The following is a 27,800-nucleotide window of genomic DNA, read 5'->3' on the forward strand; positions in this document are numbered from 1 at the left end:
CGTCATCTATCCGGGGCAACCCCAAAAGTAAGCGCCATTTTGAAATAAAGAGGGGAGAGTTGCAATGAAATATCGGCGTCTATCCAGTCCATCTGATATAACCTGATTTTCGCAGTGATAACCACTTAATTTTGAAATTTGTAGGAGTTTAATTTTACAAATTTGGTTAAACATCACCATGGCTGGTAAGTATATTGTTAAAAATACTAACGAACTCTTGTTCCGCCCTTCTACCTCGGACTATACCGTACGATAATTCGCATCAACTATGAGCGTTAGTAATAGTGTAGTAGCTGTCGCCTAGCTAGTTGTAACAAGTAACAGCAACAACGGGTTCGCACGAACACCCACTAGCAACAGTACCACCGTAGTCTAGCTTATGTGTGTTGACAGTAGAGTAAATACCAACGTATTGGTTTACTCAGTCCTATTCTGCTAACAATAAAAACCCTATTGCTAAAAGCTTCAAATGTTAAGTTTACAAGGTTGGTTGCCTTTCACAAGTTAATACTAGTAATAGACTGGAGCCATACCTAACCTAGGCTTAACACAACCACTGACTTGCCAGTACTATTGGTATAACTGACATAAGCCTGGAGCTCCTAATAGTAATACTAGTTAAAATAGGCCTATAGCCTGACTGAGTTGTCTGATATTATTAGGCTAGTATTACTGGTTAGACTAGACGGTTCACAGGTAGACCACATGAGCTTAGTTTGATGATAATTTATTTAGGCTAATAGTACAATAAGTTTTTATAAGGATCCTTCTACAAGTAGCATGGTGACTTCTAAGTTCGGACACTTAAGACTTAAAACCCCCCAAAACTAAATCTTCTGGTATAAATCATTTGAAAAAATACTTCATATGGTGGGAGAATTTTGTTATATTACGATACACGGCCAAACTTTCTTTCCTGCAAACTGTTTCCATGTTGTTTTCCAAGAAGATTCCTCGTGATTGTGGAACTGGTATTTCTTTGCTAGAGTTCGAAGTTCGGACACGCAACCCACAGTGTGGCGTTGGTGATAAAATTGGTGGCGCAGTTGCTCTTTCAGTAATTGTAACAGACTTCATAGATCTTCGTCATTTTATTGACAAATATGTAAGTAATTTCTTGCACACGGGTCATTTTGGAGAGAAAATAACTGTAGCTTCGTACTTTTTGGTGAAATTTGGCTCTTCCTGTAGGTTTTCATGGTGAAATCGTGTACTTCTTAGGGTGTCCGAACTTCGCAGTATGCAGAACTTCGCAATACTGACTATACAAGGTAGGCTAATCATGGACAGTCATTCCAACGTTAGGCCTAACCCAAGTTCGCTTTTTTAGGAAACAAGCCCAGCTTTGGAATGTATTGAAATATATATTTTTCAAAATGCAGCTTAAGCTTCTGTGACTACGATTTGTCATAATGACTTTTCAGTGTTGTCAGAACTGCCAAAGCTATGTTGTCCAAATACACCGTCGCACTCCTGGCAACTTTGTACATTTCCCCAATTATTAATTCTTGTCTTTTACTTTTAGCTGCAGAATGGTGCATGAAAAATGCCACTGTCACTCCATTACACTGCCTAAATCAAAGCGATCTCCATGCAATGAAAATCTAAGGTTGACAAAGTATCTATCTTTGACTTGCAGCCAGTGTCGAGTGAAAAACTTGTCTCAAAACTCCTTTATTTTTTTCGAATTATGACCGATGGCGTTTAGAAAATGCCCTAAGAAATAATTTAGGAGGTGTGTGGCCACCTTAAATGTGGTTGTATTCTGACATGGAATTTATTTCCTACACGTTTTTATGTTAAAGAACCTAACAATATCCTACTGTTGTAATTGTAAAACCCCTGTGAAGCCTAACCAACTCGGTACTTCCCATGCTTTGTCAGAATCATGGTTTGACCAAAATTACTATAATCGTGTAATATGGTTTTGATATTCTGCATATCAACTCTAAAGGGTCTTGTGTCATTAACTTTATGCATTTTAATATCGTGTAACATTAGAATAAGTGGTTACAACTTGTTAAAGTTTCGATTATTGCAGTAATTTAATGCTCTTATGTTTTAAATTTCAGATGGAGATTTCCACATGTTTATTGTTAGTAGTCTACTTGGGCTGCTAGTAGGCTAGTATAGCCTACTCGACTGTTTAGGGGTTACCCATGCATAACAAAGCAGTCATGTTATTGATGTTCAACAAACTGTTTTAATTGGTTTAGAAATGAATATACGAACACAACATCTTTATGAATGCCATTAATACACATTATGTACTTCTTAAGCTCAACTCCTTACCAGGAATAAATTGAGATTAGATTTTTAAATGTCTTCCCTGTATGTTTATAAATGCTCCGTGAAGTTTGTGAACAACCTCTGCACATGAAAACATACTGTACGTGCAGATAACGAACCATTTTACACAGTTTATTCCCATTGAGATTAATCACTGACAAAAATTAGTATATATACAACTTAAAACTTGCTTCGCCTACTTTTATCATATGTTTGTACAACAATCTTGCTAATATTGGGGTTTGACTAGTTCACAAGCCAGTGGCAAAATGTCGAGCGTAGTGCATTTTCTATTTGCCAAAGCTAAAATTTTACTTGCCAATGGCGAGTTGGCGACAGTATGTGTCGAGACATGGTAGCCGGTGTATCCACAACAGCAAAATAAATTGAACTTATCTTATTTTCGGCATTTCACTTCGTATTGCACCTCCCTATGAAAAAGTGAACAAATCATGTAGCCACAACAGCATGATACCATAGGACTTTCTTATTTTGGCATTTCTCTGCATATTACCAGACTCCCCATATGGACGCGGTAGCGAACCTCCTATAAGGGTGGTGCTTCAAAGTTGTGGCGTATTCTGCAATTACACCAGCGCTACCTGTTACAGGCCTGTACACGTTACAGCGCCTTATGTTTTCATCCTAGCAGGATCTTCTTGTAACGTGGCATTTATCTTAAAACACAGTGTTTTTATAAGCCGTTCAGTATTTGATGACATTTTAAAATTGATACAGAATACAATTGACTGTATGTTAGTGCTGATAGTCGACTCTCTCTTTTGTAGTCGATTAATCGCAAAACTTCTCGGTTACAGTTATGACGTCATCACTGTCATATTTTACATTGCAGAAATACAGTCAAAATAAATCTTTTCCATTGTGCGATGTCTTATTTGTTCTTTCGTGTCTTAATGTGTGAAATTAAACTATTCCGCAATCAACACACTCATCACAAATCCGATAGATGTGATCCTGGCTAGTAATGAAGTAATTGTAAACATATTTGAAGAAATGACAAAAACGTTGGCAAGCACATAAGATTTATAACTTACAAATTTGCGATTATGCGCAATGATCAAACATTGCTAGGACTGAATGTTGCACTGCAGAACAAGCGTATTACTGACAAGTAAATGCATGAATCTAACCAGAGCAGATGCTTTGCCGATTTTTTAATACTGCTAGTGTAGCATTGTGAGAACCTTTACTTTTGCGATATTTGCTGACAAACTGCTTTTGTGTTGTTTTTGGTAGGTAAGGCTATTTTTCAAAAGCAGTTTATGTGTAGTGCTACTGTAGCTTGTAGATGAGTTATCGCAACTTAGGGTTTGAGCGCGATTAATGGAACTTAAAAAGTGTAATCGCGACTACTGGCGATTAATCGATTACGACTATTAGGCTCAAAACTACCGATGTGTCCATGAATCCTGGCAGTGATAATAGATGCTTCTATATAAACTGTCCAGGAATGACTGCATCTTTTCATGGTGAAAGGTATGCTCAACTGGAATTGTCACAAAGTTCATTTACTTCACATTATCAATAATATATATAGACAATGTACTAAGAGTATGAAATCATTAACAATACTAAACATTAGTGATGAAAATGGTCCAAAATTTGCACCTGGATATCCATTTTGCTAACTTCCAGTTACATGTTCATTACGCATTCATTCTGAAAGCCAACTAGACTTAGGCATACACATTCCCTATCATTACTACTGTACATATATGGGCTATGCAGGCCTTCAGTGTCGTCAAGTTCAGTCAAGTCATAATAAGTGTAAAGTGTTCGTTTAACCCACAAACTTTTTTTTGGCAAGGCTGCATATCATAATTAATTACTTATAGCCTAAAATTACTCTCTAAAATCAACATATTCAGTGTTTTTCCCCCCAATGATGTTTTTTAAGTGATCTATGAAAAAGTTTTGTAATTTAAAAGTGTGCAAGTCTACGTCGTTACAAGCCTAACAGTCTCGTGAAAATGTGGTTTGCATGATTGAAGAATTCCTGAAAGCATTTGTTGGGGTATATTTGCATAAAACTGCTAAATGTAAGCAATGGGTGATAACTTTACAATATATTTTGTCGACCAGAAACTTTCTTACGGCACTGATACGGCACTACGATAACATACTTGCGCTAGACCTATCCAACCTGTTTTCTCATTTCTGTGCACTAAGGCTAGTGCTCCAGGACGTCCTGACTATTTATAGATAAGTTGGAAAGTCCGTTAAAACTACATCAATCAACCCTTATTGTTAAATGGTGTTGTCAGTTGTGTACTTTTGGACTGATGACATGTTGCTTGATGCTTACAAGTATGGAAAAGTCTGTTCAACTTTTTTTGTGGGACCATTCCACTAAATTGGACAGGGCCTTTGGTCAACTTTTGAGCTGCCCAGGAGTACAAAGGTTAGGTTTTGTAGCATTGAAAGCATGCAATTATGCAATGCAGAGAGATTGCTATGGCTATACAGTACAGTGTGCACATGTAGAAGAAGGCGAACGTAGTTGGCCAAACCTTTCTCTAACAAATTTTCACCAATTTTACACATCAAGATAGAAGGGAATATCACTAAATGATGAAATACACATGAATTGTTACCTTACGTACATTGAAAAAAGATATTAGTGATTTTTAAAAATTTTCGGACAGGGTAGTAACAACATGGACCTGATACTCAGTATAATTTTAATTCCTGGGTTCTCATTCTCATCACTACTAAACGTCATATTTTTCTTTTGTCTTCTTTCTCCTCTTTATACAGCCATTTCCAACAATGGTGGTGAGCCTCAGTGGTGCTTTTCTCAAGTCAAAGGAACACTAGATGATGATGTCACAGATGGTAGGTATTTGTGCAAAAGGTTGTAAGAAAATGATATGTACATTAATAAAAGTACACAGTAAACAATTTTCATCTTTTAAATTATCCTTCAAGTATATCCTATGAAACCAGTAGCTAAGTTCCATGATGTGTGTATCTTCTGCCAACATTAACTTGTATCTTGATTGCTCTCTGTTTGGTTCTCCTTCATCTTAGTCGACTACAAAGTACAATTTAGTGTTGAAATATAATAGTTTAGAAGGCTCTCAACTTTGCCCTTAGAGAGCTCATAAAATAGTGTGTTTCGTGTGTACATGTACTGAGATCTTTGCATTTGTATAGTAATGTGCCCATTTTGTGATGTGATACCTACAGTATTACAGGCCAAGCAGTCTGCAAATGTACCACATGAACCTGTTGAAAAGGAGAGAAGAAAATCCTCCAACATTCGGTACCATACTGTACATTAGAAATAACTAAGTTACGATACACTTTCCTGTGAGCAGTTTGTCTGAATGGGGAGTGGGTGGGGGGGGGGATTGATTTATATCAAGTGACAATGCCACTCAAGATTAACCAGGCTTTAAAGGGGCCTACGTAGGCTACACATTTTAAAAACAAAGTGCCAAAAAGGACACAATATCTTGATTGAACTTTATCAGAAGGTACTCACTATGTCAATTGGATTTTGATGAACATAACAGGTGCTGGGGGGGGGGGGGAATATGGGTGTTAGTCTGAGGAGATGCGATGATGGTTGGTCTGTGTCCTGATGTTCCTTCTGCAAAGTAATTACTGAAAGAAGCAGCACAGATTCAACTTAGCCATAAAATTCCCACTATTAAAGAAAGGTGATCAGGCTTTGAAGTTTGAATTATTGAAAATTGTTCGGGAGGTTGTGTTATCATTTGAACATGGGATCATACTGTTACCAAGAGTTTGTTTTATGAATCCTGACTTTTTGATGGGTTCCTGTACAGAAGATTTTCTCCAGATACTGATTGTTTTAAAATGACGTACATTGTTGTGAATATCGTTAGAAAATGTTTTAAGCATTGACTTGTGCTGACAGTAACTAAATCTCAGTGAGTATTGTGTAATCAGTCTGCCATGAATCTCAATACAGCTAATGCACAATACTAATGCACAATACAGCTAATGCACAGATTGGTGATCAAACAGATAATCCATTAGTCCTATGTCAAAGACAAACAATTTCAAGACATGGTGTATATTTGTTCTTACACATGTATAAGTTCATACTATAAATAAAATATCACTGAATTAGTTTACCCCAATTAACACCTACCTGTGACCTACAGAGACACCTTTTTCTAAAATTTGACTTGAAAATGTAATAATTTTACATTTAACGGTGAGTGCGGCAATCGCCAGTTTGAAGTACTGTACTTCGGCTACATTTATTTAATGATGTTTTCGTGACGGTAATATTGTAGAAGATCTCGACACTTTGGTGACCAGAAGTGTTGATAATTTCATGAATACAGGCAACTAGATGCTCAGCGTCAGAGATCTATATAATTAATACTGTACATGTAGTCACACATGTATGATAATTAAATCTAGGGAATATGTATTGCCCCTCATTTGTAAGTTACATCCTTTACAAACTTCATTAATGTTGCCTCGTGGCTGATGGAGCACTAGCCTGTCTCTCGTTCATCAGTCCGAGTTTTCACCCACGCTTTCATCATCATGCAAGTCTCAAATTTTGTCATGGTGTGGCTCAGCTCAAAAGGGAGTGCTCTACACAAACATTCCTGTACGATCAAACGGGCACTTTGAGAAATATCAAAGCTCAAATCTAGGATCGGGAGAGCAGGTTGTACAGTAAGTGAAAGTACAAAAAGCTACAGCTGTATAGCTTAAGATGGATAGGTTTATTATATCAAGGACTATGTCAAAGTTATCGCATAAGACTTGTTCAAACAATTTACAAACATTTCTGCATAATTAATTAATAACGGCTGCTGCAATTCTTGAAAATTGCATTCTCTCTAGCCTTGATCATAATTCAGAAGGGGGCTTTTGTTTGGGGTAGAGATTGACACTCTATATCCTCCGAAATTAGTACATGGCGGCACTCTAGTAATATACTGTACCCTTCCAGGATCTATATACCACTCAGAAATGACTATTTTGTGTCCGGATTTTGATTATGTCTGTAAAGACTGATCTCCCAAAAAATATTAGAATGCATTCGACTACCTCGTACTGGATGAATGTAAGTCTGTTAATAAATACGAAACCTGGAACCTTGACGACCCACAATCCTTTCCGACACACCAGCAGTGTGGTCAGTTAGTCTGCTTGAAGGCTGATCTTACTGCTGAAGTGGTATTGCTCAAAATACGCTCTCTTTCTACAGAGTTCAAAGTGTTAGGTCTGTCTATATGCCCTTGTCAGGTACTTCAGGAAAATGGGCTTTCCATTTTTGGTGAGAAATGTACGGGTACTGTAGCCTAGGTCTACGATAGGCCTACCAGAAGTAGAACACCTTCGTTGTTCTGCAAAAGCCTTTCTGCCAGTTCTTTATGTTCCAAATATTGATATATCGATACGTTTTTGCAGCTTTTTCCATCTTCAATGCAGGTCTTGCTGTATAAGAGACATTTGGTATCATGATTCATCTCACTTCAATTTTGCTCGCTACTTTACACATGTTTCAAAATTGAACTGATTCATTTCCACATTATGAGCTTGTTGAATTCAAACCCGGTGATATATCTGCAGTGGGATGTACTGTACTTTGTGTGTAAATTACACATTCTAAACTTTGAAGATTCTCTATTTATGTGTTTAGGTATTAATATAATTTCTAGGTATCAATGTAGAAAGATAAAAAAAAATAAGACTGATTGATTGTGGCAGTTTTTCTTCTTGTGCTAAAGGAATTAATTGTTAGACAGTTAACTTTTTTCTCATGTACAGAAAGCAGTATTATTAAGACAGTCGGTTGAACAGTTGTTTAACATTTTCTTAATTTGATAGATACTACGTCCTCCTTTTCATGATTTTCCAAGAGTCAAACACCTTTTTGAAGAAATATTACCAGTTTTAGTGATTATTTCCATGTAGACCTCTCCAAAATGTTAGGGCGGGAAGAATAACAACTTGTGACTTATAGGTATAATCACTTTTCTGTGATTTGCAGATCTAATAATCGGGGAATAATCTAGTGTTTTACAAGTTGTGTAGCAGTCTTGAAGGCTGTGGACTTTGTGTCTTATAAAATACTATGGTTACCTGTGTACAGTACAAGAAATGTTAGGCATCTTGTACAGCAATCTGCCCATTTTCCATGCGATACTGGTTAAATTACTACTCCGAATTCTACCTGCATACAGGGTATCAATTACTGTAAACAATGGCAGCATATTGTTCAATGTTATGTCGTGTAGTCCCTCGGAAAGTTAAATGCCAGCCCCATTACTGTACACTGTGTACAGTATCTAAGTGATTTTGTGAAAGTAAACAATTGAGCGGTATCAAAAATTCAAAATTGTCTCTCCAAATGGGTCCACATGGCCAATTTTTAATAATATAATAATAATAATAATAAATGAGACTTATATAGCGCCAAATCAGTAAACAAAAGTTACTGCTCAAAGCGCTTTACAAAGAAAGTAAATTAATTTACAAAAGAACAAGTGAAAAAATGGGTCTTCAGTAGACTTTTGAAAGTAGAAAGTTTATAGCATGTTCGAATGTGATCTGGTAACTTGTTCCAGAGATAAGACCCAGAGTATTGGAAGCTTCTGTAACCATAGTTCTTCAATCGTGGTTTTGGAACAGTTAAAAACAGTTTGTTGGAGGAACGAACTGTGCGAGTTGGAGTATATGGCAAGAGAAGTTGTGACAGGTACACAGGCCGTTCAAGATGATGAGCACAGAAGGTGAGAAGTAGTATTTTATACTGGATTCTGTAGCTGATAGGTAGCCAATGAAGTTCCTTCAGAAGTGGGGTGGTGCGGCACTTTCTTCCTTTCCTTTTCACAATACGGGCAGCAGTGTTTTGGATCTTTTGGAGTTTCTTGATGGTCGAATCAGGAAGGCCAAATAAAAGTGAATTAAGAAAATCAAGCTTTGATGTCACAAACGCATGGACGCAAGTCTTATTATCGAGGTAATTCCTCATCAAACGGATTTTCCTAAGTTGCCAATTTGCAGAACGACAGAGATTAGTAACGTGATTTTCAAGTGACATGGTCTGGTCAAAATATGCACCAAGGTTTCTAACAGGATTTAAGGATTTTTTCCTTGCTTTCCTTGGCATGACCAGGTATTCCATTTTGGTTGTCCTAAGTAACAAATTTGATTGTCCAAAAATATAGCAAAAAAAGCGTGAATTATTATTCACTGTAGGAGAGATCATGTGCACGTTTGGTGAATAGAAGGCCAGATTTGGGCCAATAAAACTCCTCTTCAGTTGGATCATATGAACTGTAGGCCTATGACAATTTTTGTGACAGAGGTAGATACCAATGAAAATGTTTACCGATCTGGGGTATGATGCAATCCAAATTTGATGCAAACAACCACCAAAGCTGTTGTTGTTTGCCTGGACAGAAATTTGGTCGTCTCGGAGGACTGAACTACGGTTAAAAATTTCTCCTGGTCCATTTTACGCTGGCTTTTAATAGATTTTCTACAGTCCTCACTGATGTGTCTCTAGTCGACGGGTTTCAGCAATGTTAGCAATCCTGGTGTGGAGTATACGTACCAAATGAATATTGAGTAGCGAATAATTAAAAGAAGCTATTTTTCCATTTCATACCAGCAAAAACTAGAAATGCAATCAAACATGCAAATGATTGCTATCGAATGCAAATTTATTGAAATTTTCAACATTTTCTACTGCACAGTAAGTCTTCATGTGGCTTTTTAGACTATTTAGTATCCAATAACATTCAGGGAAGTATGTACAGTACTGTAGTGGACATTATGTAATTAGCAAGATTTTTACTTTGCTCCTCTCAATACCTGTCTCTAGGTCTATGAACACTAGTCTATATGCACTTTCCCATCTACTGTACAGTACCTGAGAAGTTTGTCATGAATCAAATATTGAAGCTTGTATTGAGTTTCTGTGTACAAAAAAAAGAAAAGAAAGAAAAACTACTAGTGTTGGATTTGTGTACATACTGTAACAATCTTCCTGTTTTGCTCCTAGCATGTTATGTCATACCAACTCCGTCACACTGTAGGACTGTGTTAACTGTCTTGACTTGAACTCTCTGTAAATAGCTGTTATTCTTGTGGCGTATTTACTGTACATATATACGTAATTACCTAGCATGCACCAATGTTTTTCCATCACCATCTGTGTAGTTGATGTTGAGGGTAAGAACAGATCATCAGAAATGTCATGAGGTTTTTGTGGAATTATTTCAAGAAAAGCCTAAGGATAAGAATGAAAGGATTACAGTACAGTTCTTGTGTAGTGTTGATCATATCACTGTATACAGAAGCACTGTACTACTCTACTACTGTACACATAAGATGTATTTTAACGTCGAAGTGCTCTGCAGATCTGCACTAACTTTCTGATCACTCCTAGGTACCGTTTCCTATATACCATGACATATCTGTACAGTACCTCTCTGTTCCACTGTCATGAACAATTAGTCTCCAAACTCCAGGTACACCACCACCATGAAAAGGATGTAAACACATAGTGACTGCGTGAGCTACAGTACTAAGCGATATGTGCATAGTTCCTGATACTGTTTCTTTAGTTTCCATTAATTTATCGTGTGAAAGATTACATCAGATAGTAACAAGCAGAAGTTTACTACTGCATACTTGCATAGAGTTGATATTATTTTTATTTTGTGAAAATTGATCCTTCTCAGAATGCAGGACAGGAATTGACATTTGACAACTTGACACCATACAGTTAAACTGTACGAAGAAAGAATTTGTAGAAATTTCTGCAGTCTGATCCACTACTAACACTTAATGTAACTACTGCTTAATGAACCTCTTCTTCTTCTTCTTTCCACTGCCTCCAATCAAACTGCTTATCTTCCAATCTACCTACATTAGGACAAGCTCTTTGAGCCTTAATGACAATCACAAACTGATAGAGATGGTGTTTCACAGCTCAGCATTTGTAGTACCAAATAGGGCAAATTTCTGCCAGGAGCTGCTGTTTAATATTGCTTTTGAGTTCAGGCGAAGAAGTAAGGCTGTGCGTGCGCGTGGGTGGTTGGATTTGGTGTGAATTCCTGAATTATGATTTGACTGTATCCAAATGGAAGATTTAGAGGTCCCTACAGTAGGAGGCAGAGAGAGAGAGAGACAGACACATACATGCGCAACAGGGAAAACCTCAAGTTTGTTAGAAATGTTAAGTGGCTGTTGTGAACGAAAGGTCAAACTGTCCAACCGTTCTTTTAAGTATTTGTGTCTGTTTAATTAGCATTGAATGGGAAGTGAATTGATCAGCTGACAAGTGGTTTACTTCAGCAGTATTAGAGATTCAAGTCAGTTTCTCATCAAGAGTCTTGTTACTAGTGTGAAGGGTATGGGTTAGACTTGGTGCTCCTACTGTATTACAAGCGGTACAGGAGCAGGCGAACTGTTTGTGGAGGCTTAAAACGAGAGAGAGAGAAAGTTTAAATTTGAATGTTTCTGAAGGAGCTGTTAAAAGATATATTACCATGACTTGATTAATTCAGAGATCAGTTGCCCAATTCAGTGTTTCAGTGTTGGACGAGTTTGGAAGTGTTTTTCTCTTGGGAGAGTTCAATGGTAAGGGTCTGGTTGAGATCAGAGCAAATTTTTATGGTCGGGTCCTAAAGATTTGAACTTATTTTCGAATGAAAGATGCGGAAGAAAGAGAAAGTGGGCATTGATCCGAATATGTCAATGGTGGTGCTGTGCTACAAAGTTACGAGTTCACTGTACATGTGTTAGATAGATAGAAAAGTGCAGTAGAAGGGATGAGACAGACTCTAAGAACAATGGAAACCAATTAGTCTTGGGGGTGCAGTAACTAGTATTTTCAACGTAGTGTCAGAATATAATATTGCTTGCTTGGTTGTTCCTAAGTAATAACAATAATTTATCAAAGCAAAGCAAACTGATATTACTGTAAATAGATGGAAACTGGGCAAATTGCTGTATACATGTATATACAGTAGGTATAATACACATAGCAGTTTTTGAATGCAGAAACCTTTGTACTATTCATAAGAGACAAAAAAAATTCCAAGCCTTCAAAACTGCTATGTAAACATTTTTTATATGTCAAAGAAACCTTGCAAACATGTATCAGAATTTTTTGGGGGTTGGTAAAAGGGTAAATTGTACAGGTACTGAATAGTATACCTGATGCGTTACAGGTAAAAGGGTAAATTGTACTGAATAGTATACCTGATGCGTAACAGTATGACAGGATGTGATATTAAAGTACTTGACATGTCAATGGAAGACATTAATTCTGGAAATCTGGTCAGCATTTAACTGTGATGATTGTACCACTCGGAAGTATTTCATTATTAAAGCAGCAGTTTGTTCTTGATTTTTGTAAAAAATAAAAATCATTTTCCCCATGTACTTTAGCATTGAACTAAATTTTGTATTTTGTGTATTTTCTACAATCCACTCTAACTGTACCTGCCCCGACTCTACTAAATGCACCCTCCCCATCTATCTACAGCGGCTTGATGACTGGTAACATTTTAGCACTGCTCCCCCAGGCCCCCCACAACCCTCCAGGTATGCATTCAGAAGGCCCTCTTGTATTCTTGTATTGAAAGTCGTATGTGGAACAGGACCGAATCTACAGTAACTCACTGGAAAATATTTGGTTTATCTTTTTTCTTTTTTCCCGTTTAAATCTGCAGCTGATATAATTTCCACCGTAGAGTTCAACCACGATGGGGAACTACTAGCTACCGGGGATAAAGGTGGGCGAGTGGTTATCTTCCAACGAGAACCAGAGGTGAGACTCGTGCAGAATAACATTTATTATATGTGTACATTGCGATGTTCATAATAATTGTCTTTACGGTCAGAAGAAGTTCAGTGAGATTGAGTTCAAATTTTGAAAGGAAAAGTTAGTCGGACAATCTGGCAGATTCTAGCTAGCATTGAGTTAAATGCGATATAAGCTTACGTGCTACATTAACTGCAAAATCCTCTTCATACAAAGGGAAAAAAAATGCTGACTTGAAAATGTCTTAATTTTTCAGATGTTTCATTTTAATTTTTTACATGTACATACTGTAATCATGAAAATTGAGAATTTGATCATTTGAGTTTCTGAAGTGCGATGCGCTGGAATGGAAGCAAGCAAAAAATTGAGAATTTTGTGTAAAGTATCCCACAGTTAGCTCATGTTGTCTGCCATTGTCCTACTAGATAGAAACTCTGCGGGTTAATTTACGGTAGGCAATTCACCTGTGCTGTGAAGTGCCTGCTGCTGCTGTTAAAGAGAGCTTAAGCCCCGTCACGTCATTGCAGTGACGTTTGTTGTAGTTCACATTCCAATCATTCATGATCTAGGTGCATGGTGTCCGGTAGCTTCTCTTACATCTGCACCTATGTAGGAGAGTAGAGAGAGTTAGAGAGCAAACCATATCCTGTCAATTCATCTCAATAGTATGTTTTTATGTACAGTAACACTATGTACTGTACATGTACAATAAGGGGAGATTTTCACAGAGTACCTCAAAAGAAGGGAATATAAATCATAAAATTACCGGTGGGGAAGTGAAGACAGACCGAGCATTTGTTTAAAAGTCTGAATTAGGAATATAACAAATCAAATTTGAAGAGTAAGGTTTAGTGCGCAAAGTTACTGTGATAGATATTGAGGGTATGCAGTGTCTTCAGAGGTTAACTGTAGTTGCATACATTTTATTAAAGATGGTGATAGTGTATATGGTTTAGTGCTTGTAGATAACCAACCAAACAATCTCAGTTGATGAGCAGAATTTCTGAGAGTGCATGGTTAGGGGTTTTCTACTTTCATCTAGATTAACAGGAAGAATGTAGCTAGAGCGACATAGCTACTGTGATAACATGGGAAGAGCGTATCTCTTGATTTCATCCTAGGGTGAAGAGTAAAAGGAAGAAAGTAGGGTTTTGTTAAGTGCTGTACATGACAGATAGTTAAATGCAACAATCAGTGTAGGTTTACTGTGTGTATTAAAGGATTTACTTTTTGAAAAGAAAAGCTCACATGTGCCTCAAAAACTGCATGTTTACCATATTCTCTTTTAATTCATTCTTTGATTAACAAATTTAAATTACCCATTCTTAATATCATGAGTTGAGATGGTATTCCTCCCCCTCTCCCCTCATCCCACCCTAAATATGACAGATAGTAAAATGATGGCCACGCAGGTTAAGACTTCAAGAAGGATGTTACTGCCAACCTTCTATCAAATTTCTTCAATTTCTTGCATTATGGTCCCTTATCAATGCCTGAGAGTCATTGTGATCATGAGATCGTCATTGGATGTATCTTTGATATCCCTTCAGCAATACTTTCTGTAGTTTGTTAACAGCTGAAAGGTTATGGTGAAGACCTTTTAAGTGTCTGTGCAAGAACAGTATTTATTGTGTCTCTCTCTGCACTACAATTGTCTTGGGTTGATATATGTAATAACAAAATAACACTTAAGTTTTGTTTGTTGGGGTTTATTGTAACATATTTTAGTATTTTCATTCAGGTGAGGTTTCACTTTTGATGTGGGTTAGAGTGGGAAAAAATGTTGGTTTCTCTGTAAAACTGCTTGTTTTGTAGTATATCATGTTAACTTAAACATCCAATTTTTGTTCCTTTTTACAACAGTCCAAGACAACTAGTCCACCAAGAGGAGAATATAATGTATATAGCACCTTCCAAAGTCACGAACCTGGATTTGACTACTTGAAAAGTTTAGAGATAGAAGAGAACATAAATAAAATCAAGTGGCTGCCTCAACAAAACCATGCTCATTTTCTACTTTCAACGAATGGTAAGTCATGAAAAAATTCCTACACCCTCCGAGCTCCCTGACGGTATCGTCACACAGGTTTTCTGAAAGGTCATGCCGAAGTACGGCCGTTTCCTTCTTAAATTCGTTCTCAGAGGAATTTTGAATCATAATTTCACATGAAAGGGGTTTGAAGTGTGAATAAGATCTGCTTTATTAAAAAGTCGGATTCATGGTTCGGTTCCAGCGATTTCATCACAACGGTGCTCGTTTATTCTTCAACCGGTCGTTAACGATCTCTCGAAAAAAGAGATTCAATTTTTGCATTGTTTTTAGAAAGCTGATCAAACTCTGTGTCCTCCTCCTTTTCCCTTCCAGATAAAACAATTAAGTTATGGAAAGTTTCGGAGAGAGACAAGAAATTTTGTGGCTTCAACCTTATAGAAGATGACGGAACTGATCGAGACCCTTCCAGCGTTTCATCCGTCCGGGTACCGCAGGTACAACCCATGGAGCTGATGGTGGAGGCTAGCCCCAGAAGAATATTTTCCAATGCCCACACATATCATATCAACTCTATATCTATAAATAGCGACGGTGAAACGTACATATCTGCTGACGATCTCAGGGTTAATCTTTGGCATCTCAGCATCACAGATCAAAGCTACAGTATCCTTTTTTTGTTTCTGATAAATTATTCCCTGATTTACTATAGTTCTTCTTGTGTACAACCTGTTATGGAACTGTGCAGTGGTATCGCAAGTCGGCCACTTTGCATAGCATTTTGGGATGCGAAGTCAGTTCAAACTATCTCCCTGCACTGTGTTTTAAAGTTGAAATTTGTCTCATTTATGAAGGTGTTTAAGAGGCATCGAAAGACCAAGTGTAGATGATAAGAAAGATTACTTACGAGTAAACGAACAATGGAAAACTGACTGGGAATGGAAATCTGACCCGGGAATCTGAACGGAAAAATGACTGCCGCTTTCTGGGCTTTCTATATCATATGAATCCTGGGGGGGGGGGGGATTTTGGTCAGTGTAGATGTAACTAGGGTGTAATCTCTGGTTACACTGTATGCAAGGTACTGTACTGTGGCATTTGACTGGCGCCCCCTAGTAAAGAAATGGCTGTATAGGGAGCGCCACCAACTAAGGGCTGGATAGCTCATTTCATAGAGCGCTGGGCTCGGTAACCCAGGGGTGACTGGTTTCCAATCCCAATCTATCCATAACTTTCTCTGCTCTTCTTCCATTTTCCGAAAAAGAATACGCTTATCACATTCAAACATGGGATGAGCAGGTAAATTCAGCCAAAGAAATTGCAAAACATTTCCAAAACTATTGCGAAGAGGAGGCAAAACAGAGTTAAGGAAATGTGGGAACCCTAATATTGGCATTCTCTTTTACTTGCAAGGGGACTGCCTATTAAGCCTTGCCTGGAGCTGTTTCACTTACTGTTGTAGCAAATGAACCACTCAAGCAGTGGTGGACTACCACAGCGCTGCACCACCAGAAATCACACACTGTAAATATGAACTATTAGTTTGGTGGTATTGCTTTGTGCTATACCGACACTGCTGTGTCAAACCTTTTCCAAACTGTTTGGCTTAATGGTTGATTGCTTTTTATCATCTCTTATAAGGAAAGAGCAAACCATACAGTAGGTTAATGAGGAATTTAGGAATACAGTGATATACAGAAAAAAACTACAAAATTATTGTTTGCAATACAATAGGCATTGTTCTGTAAGGGACCTGTGCTTCTGCCCTCTTGTGAGTCATCCAGACAGGGTCAGAAAAAAATAGGTTCAGAAAACATAGCAAACAAAAAAATTGTATTGCTAACTTACATACAGGCACACCCACTAAACAGGAAATAACGTCTGTCAATGTTAAAGACTGTTCCCTCAGTGTATTCACTGAAAGGTTTTACTCCAAAAAAAAATTTCCAAACTTTAACCCTTGCCATAACTCAAATGTCTCACATATTTTCAAAGAGTTCTCTGCATCATCAGAAAGGCAACCACCCCGACATGATAACGAAAGATCTTTTCTGATCGACAAACAGTTAATTAAGAAATCCTTTACCTCAAACAAGTGAAAGAAAATGTGTACAGGAATGAGAAAAAAATGAACGATGCAAGAGATTATTCTTAAAAGCTGTGTCTTAAGCTGTATTCTAAAAGCTGTATTCTTAAAAGCTGTATGTCTAAATCTCTCCATATCTCCCAGCTGCTTAACAGTGGTTTTCTGCCACAGTCTTTGGACAACATTTGACTCCCCTTCGAGATAATTACTGTATGTGGGCACCTTTTGGCGATTTCACAAGAGGAGCAGACAGTTGTCTGCTGTCAGTAATGGGTGATTTGAAGGGCGTTACAGCAAGTGGTAGGGTCACCGACAGCAAATTTCACATCGGTGCTGTCGGTCAATTCGAGTCCAGGCGTTTCGCTTTCTTGGTGCTCTTTTTAGGCATATGTGAGCATTTTTTTTTGGAGAAATTATGCAACATTCTCTCCCCTCTATTTTGAGTTGCTTTCATCAAAAGATTTAAGATCTACGTCAGTTTGTGCTGACGGTTTTTGGTTTCATGCATTATAATCCTTGACAAAGTGCCCTTCCAGATATCGTTGACATCAAACCAGCAAACATGGAAGACCTAACAGAGGTCATCACGGCGGCAGAGTTTCATCCTCAAGAGTGTAATGTGTTTGTTTACAGCAGTAGTAAAGGCATCATCAGGTTATGTGACATGAGAGATGCCGCCCTCTGTGACCAAAGTACCAAAAGTGAGTAGAGTTATATTAGAAACGGGGGAGGGTAGGGAAGAGGGTGGAGGGGGGGGGAGGGATGGATATACGGACTTAATAATCGGTGTGAGCTTCCTTAGATATCCAACATTATGGGCTGATGCAGTTGTATTACATCTTATCCGTCCATCTGTCTGTCTGGTTGTGAAAACCTTTTAAGGATGATTGCAATTTGCAACTGCAAGTCGGTGAAGTCCTTCATACAGGGGATTGCAATGAAATGTTCACATTACAGCAAAATGAAAAATTAAAAATTTTCTTAACTAATTTCAAGGCTCATCCAAAAATGAGTGCTCAAAATAATATTTCAGTGACAAGGACTCTTTGTGTGAGATAAAATCACATGACATTTTTGTTGGGGGGGGGGCCTATTTATTGTTGGGATCACAGGGTGTCTTGTGTTGGATATGTGTTCATGCCCTGAAGTTTAATTTTAAGCAAAAACTTGTTTTCTAATGGTGTGTATCAGAAACCGTATCAACTTTGTACTCTTCCCTATTATCAAACCCATCAAGGTTTCCATTCTCAGTAGGTGGTGATCCTTTCACATAGAATCAATGAAAAGAGTTTTGATTCCTTTTTTCGAGTTGATCTTGTTGATCTTATCACAAGTTGATCTTATCACAATAACAGTGCTTGCATCCGATCTACAGTAAAGAAAAACAAACAAAGCATTTATATTACTGGATAAAAAATGGTATATAAAATTTTAAAAAAAACTGTCCTTGAGCTGTTGGGCTATTCTTCTTCCATTTCCAATGCCTTTATAACGGACTTGAGTTATACGATATGGATGACAATAGCAAACAGTACGAGACAGTATAGTCTTTGTCATGTAATCAGAGCTTATACAATCAGCCAGCTATCCAGCCTGTATTACTTCCTGCCTATTCATGCATGTCTGTCCGTCGATTTCCTGTGAAATTTGCATTACCTGAAGTTTGGTGAAATTTTTAAATGTTTCACAAAACAGCACAACAAGTGGCATGGTTACGGCAGGTGAGGTTGCAGATATCTCTGTTTCACTTCATAAAATGGACAAGTCATTTGCTCTATACGGAATAATATTACCACCAAACTCTGCATATTTGACAAAATATTCAAATCAAAGTACATGACAGGGTAGCAAACATCACAATTGTAGCGCATTTCAGAAGTGACATCAAAACAACAAGAAAAGAGAATGATAAAATATTGTGTCAAACAAACATATTTGGAACAGTGATTTGAGATGGGGCTTTGAACAGTCAGTTAAGAAGGTTACAAATTATTTTGTCATACGCAGCCTTTTCAATTTTATGCTGCTTTCATTTGATATGTCTTCTTTTTTTTTTCCTTTTCAGTTTTTGAAGAACCGGAGGACCCGAGTAAGAAGTCGTTCTTTTCCGAAATCATTTCCTCAATATCAGATGTTAGGTTTAGTCACAACGGACGTTATTTGATATCGCGCGATTATTTATCTGTAAAAGTTTGGGACATTAAAATGGATTCCACACCAGTCGAAACGTTTCCAGTTCACGAGTACCTGCGGAGTAAATTGTGTTCCCTCTACGAGAACGACTGCATCTTTGACAAGTTTGAGTGTGTATGGAACGGAACAGATAGGCAAGTTACTCTTTTTTTTACGATCAGTATGCTTTATCAGGAAGCTTCGACGGAGAAACAGAATCAACCGTCGTCGTACTTTACCTATTATAATAAATAACAGAGATACTCAAGTTGAACAGTCTCCATCCAGAATGTTAACACATATCTTGCTCTTTCTATGAGATGCAAAGTTGTATCAGTAGAGGGGAGGTGTGGGGGGGGGAGAAAGGAGGGATACTATTTTATAACATCCTCATAAACAACTGAGTAGCAGATATGTGTTTGAGTAACTGAAAATCAAAAGCATGAGATAACTGATGCATGAATGTACTGAGACGGGATTTCCAATTCAACCTCACTTGAAGCAAGTAAATCACCAACTTGAGGTGCTTCACGAATATACTAAGAGTAGGTTTCCAAATGTTACCCCACTTTGAGGGCTCCCTCTGGAAAGCATTGCTTCTGTACTGAGCAGGACCACCCTCATTAAAGATGACAATAATAAATTTAGGGGAATGTGTTGAGGGATGAATATTGGAGTTTCGAAATCATTTTAAACAACATATGAATGATTTCAAACTCTTAAATGCCACCTTTCAGTGGAAACTCGGCAATAGCAGGATGATGCATGTAGTAATAGAGATTCCATTGCTGAAAAGTTTGTTCCAACAAAAGTTTCATTTTGAATATTTAATGTCTACAGTACCTATCATCACATTAAAAATAAGACAAGGTAATTGTGCTCACAGGTACATCAAGAAACAGCCCTTGGTTTCCCTCAAGAAGTGTAGGTTATGTACAGTATGGGTTTTTTCCCACTTTTCTTGTCTGTAGTGGTGCTGTCAGCAAGCCAACTTTACTCGGTTACCAAATAAATCAATAAAAAATGAGCCCATGGTATAGATGCAAACATCTCTCCACTGTAGAAACATATGCCATGATTTGCAATGATCTGCCATGATATGGGTTATGTACCTAGATGTTAGTTATTGTTTTGGTAGGTAAATGAAGTGTTTGTGATGTTGTGATGCCGAATGCAACAGAACTGCTACTAGTATATGATGATCTTACCTATTTCAAACACTTCCATTTGTCCAGGTGTTTTTTTTTTTGACTAGCCCTTCAACCAGACCCTTCCCGTTTTCCGTGCCCCCGTCATCTTGTCTGTTTCAAATGTGAAGCCCCCCTTGACCTTTCCCATGTTTGTTCTTCCCCCCCCCCCCTGCAGTGGTATTATGACGGGATCCTACAACAACTTCTTCCGAATATTCGACCGTAACACCAAGCGTGACATCACCCTGGAGGCCTCCAAAGACACGGTAACGCCCATGCAGGTGCTGAAGCCCCGACGGGTGGGGACGGGCAACAAGAAGAGGAAGGAGGAGATCAGTGTGGACAGTCTAGATTTCAATCGCAAGATACTGCACACAGCCTGGCATCCAAAGGAGAACATCATCGCCGTGGCGGCCACGAATAACCTCTATATTTTCCAAGAGAACTTGCCTAGCTAAAGGTAGGGGTAGGTTAGCTCGGGCAGAGTGTGCAGCAGCATTACAAGCTTCTTTTACTTTTGTTATCGTTAATAATGTACTATTGAAAAAAAAGAGTCTTTGTGTAGTTTCGCAGAGCAAGCAAAGTACATCGGGTCTGCCAGAGGCGACGAAGAGGGTGTCACCACAGACACGCCGCGAGAAGACGGAGACATCAGCGTGAAGCGAGGACGACGTCTCGGGTGCCGTAAAAAGTCAGAAAGTTTCCGGAGAGCTCGTCGAGTTCTTTTTTTCCTTTTTTTGTGTCTTTTTCATTTTTTTGCAAGAGACGAGACGGTCCGACCAAAAAAAAACTCCTTGTTATGGAACGGGGGAGTTTTGAGAGTTCCGGCTAAAGGGAGTCCATGTTTTGTATGATTATGATCAATTTAAAATAAATTTAAGTTTAGGTTCGTAGAAGTTTAAACACAGACGATTCTAATCACGTCTTCCACCTTGACCGATGACAGTCTTTAGGAGATGGTTCTGATTAAATAGCATAGAATGGTCCTATTAAAAAATATGTGTAATTTGGCCAAAAGCCAACCACCAGCAGAAAGAAGGGTTTTTTTCGGTCTTTTTTTTTAGGATGAAGTTATAATTGAGCCAAGAACAATGGTTAGATTACTCTGTTTTATGTCGTAACTCTGCCAATGACAACTGTCAGACAGTTTTAGTAGATAGGGTTACCAGTGACCATCCCAAGACGGTTTGTGACCAAATTGTAGAGTCACTTTAGGTAAAGCTTGGCACTTTTGGGATTCTTTCCAAGAGAGAAAGAGATAAAATCCATCAAACATATAAGCTCTTGTTCTGGAGGTACGTCTCACAAACATGTCAGCCAGGGAATATGTGGCAAGGAGTGATTGTCGAACTGAGCAGCATTAAATGGAAATCTAAACATTATTTCTATAGCTGTGGGTCTCATACACAAAGAGTATTCTTGTGGTTTTTCAGACTGAGAAAGCTACAGAATTTTTAATGGCAAGCAAACAGCAGCTATGTCTTCTTTTTTTGTGATGATGATAGCAACACCAATAAGTTTTTTGGTTCTTTGATTTTTGGGGCTGGTACAAATTGTTTACTTCAATGAAACTTCTGAACAAGTTAAAGTTTCAATCAAATTGTGAACAAGGGGATCTAGGTGTGTTATATGTAAAATGAGCTTCAACTTCAAAGCACTCATACTTGACAGTATGAGCAGAATGGCTGAACCTTATTTATCAGATGAAGGTTAGGAACTGTTCGTACTGTGGGAATGATTGCCTTGAAGCATGATACGAGAGAGTATTAGCACTGGAAAGTTGTCCCGACTGGCCGATGAACTCACATTGGGATTTGAACATTCATGAGTGCAAGGTATAGAAAAGATTTGATAGGTTCTGTTTGTATAATCTTGTTATCTTTAGTGTCTTTGAGTTTTACATGGGGGGGGGTGCGGGGGGGAACAACTCTTTCACAGAATGACTGCAAAGCAATACAGGATGGCAGATAGACGCTCAGAATAATAAGCCTCTGCACAGTCTGTTTCCAAGACAGCAGCTAAAATGAATAAGGTTCTTGTAAAGGAGTGGAATTTGATCTCTTTAAAGCAACACGTTACAGGAGCAAACAGACAAACGCTAACTGACCATTTTTGTTTCATCCTCAGTGGTACAGCTTACAGAGAATAAATGTGGGTTCACCCAGGGAATAGTAGAGTGTACCAGTTTTTTTGTTATTTTTTAATATAAAATACTGTGGTTGCTGTGTGCAAAAACTGCTATATATCTTTGCCTTTGCATAGCAGTTTTTGCCCATTGTGCGTAGAACATTTTTGCGATGCGATACAGGATAAAATATTCCCCGGGTGACTCTTTGTTTGATTTCTAGTAAATGACATATATGCAATATATATTTTCTATCGCTTTAATGAGTCAACTCGGTAGGCGGTTGCTTCATGCTCTGCAAATCTCTGTATTTCCTGTCTGTAAGATAACATAATACTTGAGAACCTGTGTTAAATCCCACTTCATTGGAGGTATATATATTATTTTGAGCCCTCATGTTCTTCAGAAAGAAGTTGTTTTGTGATTCCAACTGTGTATTTTGTATGTTGCAGTTCTGGGTCGGAACAGGTAAGGGGTGGAACAGGTCGGGTCAAGAGGTGCAAACACAAGAGTATATCACACTCTTTCATATCTTGTTCTAACAGGGTGGGATTCCCCCACCCCACCCCCCCCCACCCCTCTTTCTTTCTTAATCTGATGAGAGATATGATTAACCTGATAACTAAGTTCATTCTGTAATGAAACTAAGAGACACTCTTTTAAGTATTTCATGAACTGACAGAGGCACAGTAAACTTGTCTAGAAGTTTAGAACCTTCCTCTCATAGGATGTTTCAAAAATTTGTACAGTGACCAGCAAGATACAATTTAGCACCCCACTGTGCTTTAGAATCTCACCTATAGATTACAACTAGTAGAAAAGGCCAGTTGGAAACTTGATATACTTTTTCTTATCAATCCTTTTAAGTACAGTATGTTCAGTTAAAGATTTGACTCTCTTTTAACTATGGCACATCGATCTGTGACCTTTGACATCTGGCACAAAGGAAAAGGTAAAAAAAAACTATCGTCCAGGAGATCAGAAGTCGAGTACTTTGGTCTGTGCTCATCCTTTCTGTGAACTGAAGGATAATCCACTTCCAACTAATTACACGAATTAACCGTCGATCGGAACATTTTGAGCGATTCATTATCGAGTAAAACCATCAAAATAGTTTTTCTTTTCTTACTTCTTCTGAGTGAAGAATGTAATTGACATTAAGAGCACCAATGAAATTTAATGTAATGTAATTCGATTTTTTTTTTGTGGTTAGTTTGAAACTTAGTTAATCTCTACACCAAAATGAAGTGGATAGGTTTAAAAGTCTTTGGAAATAAGTACAGATGTGGTCATTCTATAGTGAGAAATGTAACTTATAAAAACTTGTGAGAAACACCCAGGGTATAAGAAGAACATTTTCATGGGTTACAACTATCAAAGTCAAGTAAGGACGATATTTTTTTTGGGGGTTGGGATGAAGGGTGACGGGGGGGGGGGAGGGGCTGGGGAGGAGCACTGTTCCTCAGGATATTCTTCAAGAGTAGTTGAAGATTTCTGATCAAATAATTTTGTATAGTAACACAGACTGGAGTAAGTGCCATGGGCCCATTACTCATTACCATATTTTTGAAACAAATTGTTCAGAAAGAATTAATGTAATTTTTCTATGTAACTTTGTCAACCTAGAGGTTTAACTGTGTGCAGCCCATTTTTTTTCGATTTATACTTTTCTATTCATATTTGTTGTTTGGTGAATGCATATAATACACCTGAATTTTCTTTCCTCTAATGCCAACATACAGAGATGACCCTTTTCCTTGCAGTGTATAAACCACCAACATTTGGTGAATAAATACATTTAGTTAAAAATCAAAGTTTTTGATGGCATTATTTCGTAATGAGTTCATATCATATTCAAATTAAACGAAAAGTATGCCTTTTTTTTTTTTATAATATCAAACGAAGAAGCAAGGTGAACTAAATATTGTTGCTCTCGCGTTTGATCTAAGTCAGTTTGATCCCATATCTTTGTCCAAATTCAGAAAATCTGATGCTTTGTCTTTGGTAATATGTGTAAGTCTTTTTCATCATAGGCTCTAAAAGAGGGATTATTTGAAATGAAATGTAATGCAATTTAGGTTGTCTGAATGGCAGCCTGTAAAATCTCTTACCAGAAATTAACAGTTGGATAGAATCCTCCAGAAAGTTGTAATTTATAAAAAAAAATATTGTAAGTAGAAAAGTAAGTATTGTATAAGCTTACTAGGTTACTAAGGTTCAAAGGTGGGGTATTGTTAAAAAAAAATGGATTATAAAATTCTGCAGCCTTAAGTTGTGCCTGGCCATTAATTGTTCCATCTTGGCTGGGAATATTTTTAATAGAGTCGTGATTACCCCGCAATAGTTTGCGTTCAACACTTGACAAGGATAATTTAATTTCAAGGGTGAGTGGGTGGGGGAGGGGGGGGGGTTGTGGTCACCTTGATGTAATATGTGGAATGCACCTATCTCTTCAAGTTGATAATTTTTTCTTGTTATTTTGTGTCGTACATGTTGATTAGGGTCTTTTGGCTTTTTGGAATTCCACTAGACATCACTTGTTGATGATAACAAAGGTGACCCATATCACCCCCTCCCTCCCCACCCCTCAGAATAGTAAAGCAATTAGCAGTGCTTGAAACGCCGAAGACTATTGCTTAACAAACTTTGCCGAATATAGTCTGTATCTTTAGACGAAAAAAAAACCACATCCTCACAGCATTTTTTATCATGCAGATATGAATTTTTTCAAATTTTTGTGATATTTTGTATTTTGCATCTGGCAACAGCAGAATGGATGATGTCATAGGGGTACTAGACCATCCAAAATTTCTTTGTTGTGTTACTTTGTAATTTGTCAATCATTTGTCCGCAGAGTGAAAAGAATACTTCTAGAAAAGAGTTACATTTTGATGATGCTTTTTAAGTACAGAGAACGTTTGACAGCCAAGAACATTCCAAATGTATTAGGTGTCTGGGATAAATAATGAGATTATAAGGAGCCGTTATAATAACCTAAGTAATGCTTTTGAATAGCATTTGCCCAGATGACATCCCAGCTTCGCCCTTCCCCGGACCCCCAACTACTGTAATCCAAGTTCCTGGAGTGGTTGAAGGTTTAGCCAGTCAAATAGTTTCCGGATTTGTCGTCACCAGAAAAAATCCTTTGAAAGGCTTAGCATTGATATTGTGAATGTAACTTTCCCAAACCAACTGAGCAATTTACTAAGAAAAACTAAGATTGCAATTAATTGTTGAGAATAAAGCTTTAAAGGTTTGATGCATTATAAAGAATTGATACACATTTGCCCATAGCTATACAGGGAACATTGAATGATTGATCTGGTATTGTAATAGCAGAATGGTCTATTTGCTATGCAAATGCAAAGCTTGTTTAGCAGGCTTTGTGCATACTACCAAACCTTTTTCAGTATCTTTTGAGAAATGCAATTCATCAACTTTCAAAACTGCTGGAAGAAAACCCAAACAAAGCGTGGGCTTTGCTATGTCATTCCCTGTATCAATCTTTGGAGATTTTGATTTCCTTCTTTGAGACTTGTAGTATTCAATGCATAGTCATACGCTACACATTATTCAATGTGTTCTTTTGTGTTCAGTGTTTGCACTGTTTGTTTTAATTTTATGGTACAACGAATAGTCTAAACTTAGGCCAACTGCAGTGAAAACAGTTGATGGAAAATGGTGCTGAATTTGTGTATGATAATAAACCTTTCACAGGAAAGTAAACATTGCAACACCAAGGTAGTGGAAGTTTTTTCCCTGCAGTCAATACATTTTTGACATTGTGATTAGAATGCTATCCAGTTTGCTCAACCTTTTTCGAACTAAGTACGCAGACTATCGGCCCTGATCACCAAAAGTTGGTCACAAAACTTTTGAACAGAGAATTTTGTGTACAGTTTTCTGAAGTTTCCCGACAAAGATCAATTTTTTTTCATTTTTTTATCTAACATCAAGTTAATAGACCAAGCAATTTTTTGTGAGCATCAATCCTGATTGGTGGAGATCGGGTGGGTCCTGACGCAAGTCCTCACATGGAAGATTGCTGTTCGCCAGTTTTTTGACGTTTCAATACAAAGTGTCATTGAAATATATGATCATTACAGTCAAGGGCATATAGGTAACACTGATTGGTTATTGTTAGCACGAATTTTTTTGTTAGTCTTGATGCCTTGGTGGTTAAGCAGATCGGGTGTAACTATGAGTGGTTTCCATGACTACCGATGTGTAGTTTCCATGACTACCGATTTGTGACCTTGGTTCAAATTAATCATTGGCTTGCGTTTATTAAAACTGTTTGGCACAGTGCACTTTTTCCACCTTCCCTTCCGAGTTGTGGGCCTGTCGCCGCCAATGGAATTTACGTTTGCTCTAAGGTTGTGGTCGGACAACCTTGGAGACTGTTGTTGCCATGGTGATAATTATTGTTTCATGGGGGGATTAAGTCTAAAATGTTTCTCCGGCGAATCAGCCGGGGAGGATCACAGAGGAGGGTACATAACTTGTCAACGAATAGAAAAATTTGAATGGTATAAAAACCGGAGAGATATTTGGCCTGATCAACCATTTTCTATTCTCTGATGATTCTCAAATGATTAGAATATTAGAAGGGTTGACAGTGAACCGAAGATATTGGGTTTCAGCTGTCGTCTAGCATATCTTTGAGGATTTTTTTCATTTCCATGTTATTATTGTTCAGCACTCTTTGCACGATTTAATACATCACCAATATATATTTTTTTAGTTGATAACTGTATAGTGTGACTGCTGTAGGATGGAATCATTTACCGTTGGTTGGAAGGCAACCTGGCTGTTTGTGACAGACGCGTTTATGGAAAGAAGAAGGGGGAATAAAGGTTATGTAAACTTCTAAGGACCTCTATTGGCAAAGTGCTTAGTTTGTGAATTTATTGTGTTTTTGTAAATTCAAGCCAACAGATATGTTGTAAAATTAACATATGATACTAGTCTTTGGGTACTGATTTCATGTCAGGAAAAGAATTAAAGGATCGAAAACTATCAGCTGTGTCAGAAACTTGTGGCATTTCTCTGGTCTTTTGTGTTATATCTTTATCACTGCTGTTTGCATCCCTCCCCCAACCCACTCTCCCCACCCCCTCCCCCACCCCCTCCTTTTGTTTGTACCT

General features: G+C 37.8%; 1 protein-coding gene across 3 annotated transcripts; it reads left to right on the forward strand.

Annotated features, from left to right (window-relative positions):
- Positions 1-27,672, forward strand: LOC139967378 (serine/threonine-protein phosphatase 2A 55 kDa regulatory subunit B delta isoform-like). 3 transcript variants are annotated; one of them, XM_071971092.1, is made up of 8 exons: positions 1-185; positions 5,068-5,145; positions 12,999-13,096; positions 14,954-15,119; positions 15,456-15,746; positions 17,703-17,867; positions 19,232-19,493; positions 20,704-27,672. In XM_071971092.1, exons 1-8 carry the CDS (start codon positions 179-181, stop codon positions 20,984-20,986), a joined length of 1,350 nt encoding a protein of 449 aa, XP_071827193.1. In that variant the 5' UTR covers positions 1-178; the 3' UTR covers positions 20,987-27,672. The 3 variants fall into 3 exon arrangements, with proteins under 3 accessions (XP_071827193.1, XP_071827192.1, XP_071827191.1); XM_071971091.1 differs by lacking the exon at positions 1-185 and adding an exon at positions 269-485; XM_071971090.1 differs by lacking the exon at positions 1-185 and adding an exon at positions 584-1,271.
- Positions 27,673-27,800: the final 128 nt, after the last annotated feature.

The sequence above is a fragment of the Apostichopus japonicus genome, chromosome 5, assembly GCF_037975245.1.
Source record: "Apostichopus japonicus isolate 1M-3 chromosome 5, ASM3797524v1, whole genome shotgun sequence".
Lineage (NCBI taxonomy): Eukaryota > Metazoa > Echinodermata > Holothuroidea > Aspidochirotida > Stichopodidae > Apostichopus > Apostichopus japonicus.

Bases quoted from the DNA above. Each gene is read 5' to 3' on its own strand.
- LOC139967378 (XM_071971090.1), top strand. From the start codon at position 1,241: ATGCAGAACTTCGCAATACTGACTATACAAG. The intron at 13,097-14,953 runs GTGAGACTCGTG...TTTTTACAACAG, and splicing joins TCTTCCAACGAGAACCAGAG to TCCAAGACAACTAGTCCACC. The intron at 15,120-15,455 runs GTAAGTCATGAA...TTTCCCTTCCAG, and splicing joins TTTTCTACTTTCAACGAATG to ATAAAACAATTAAGTTATGG.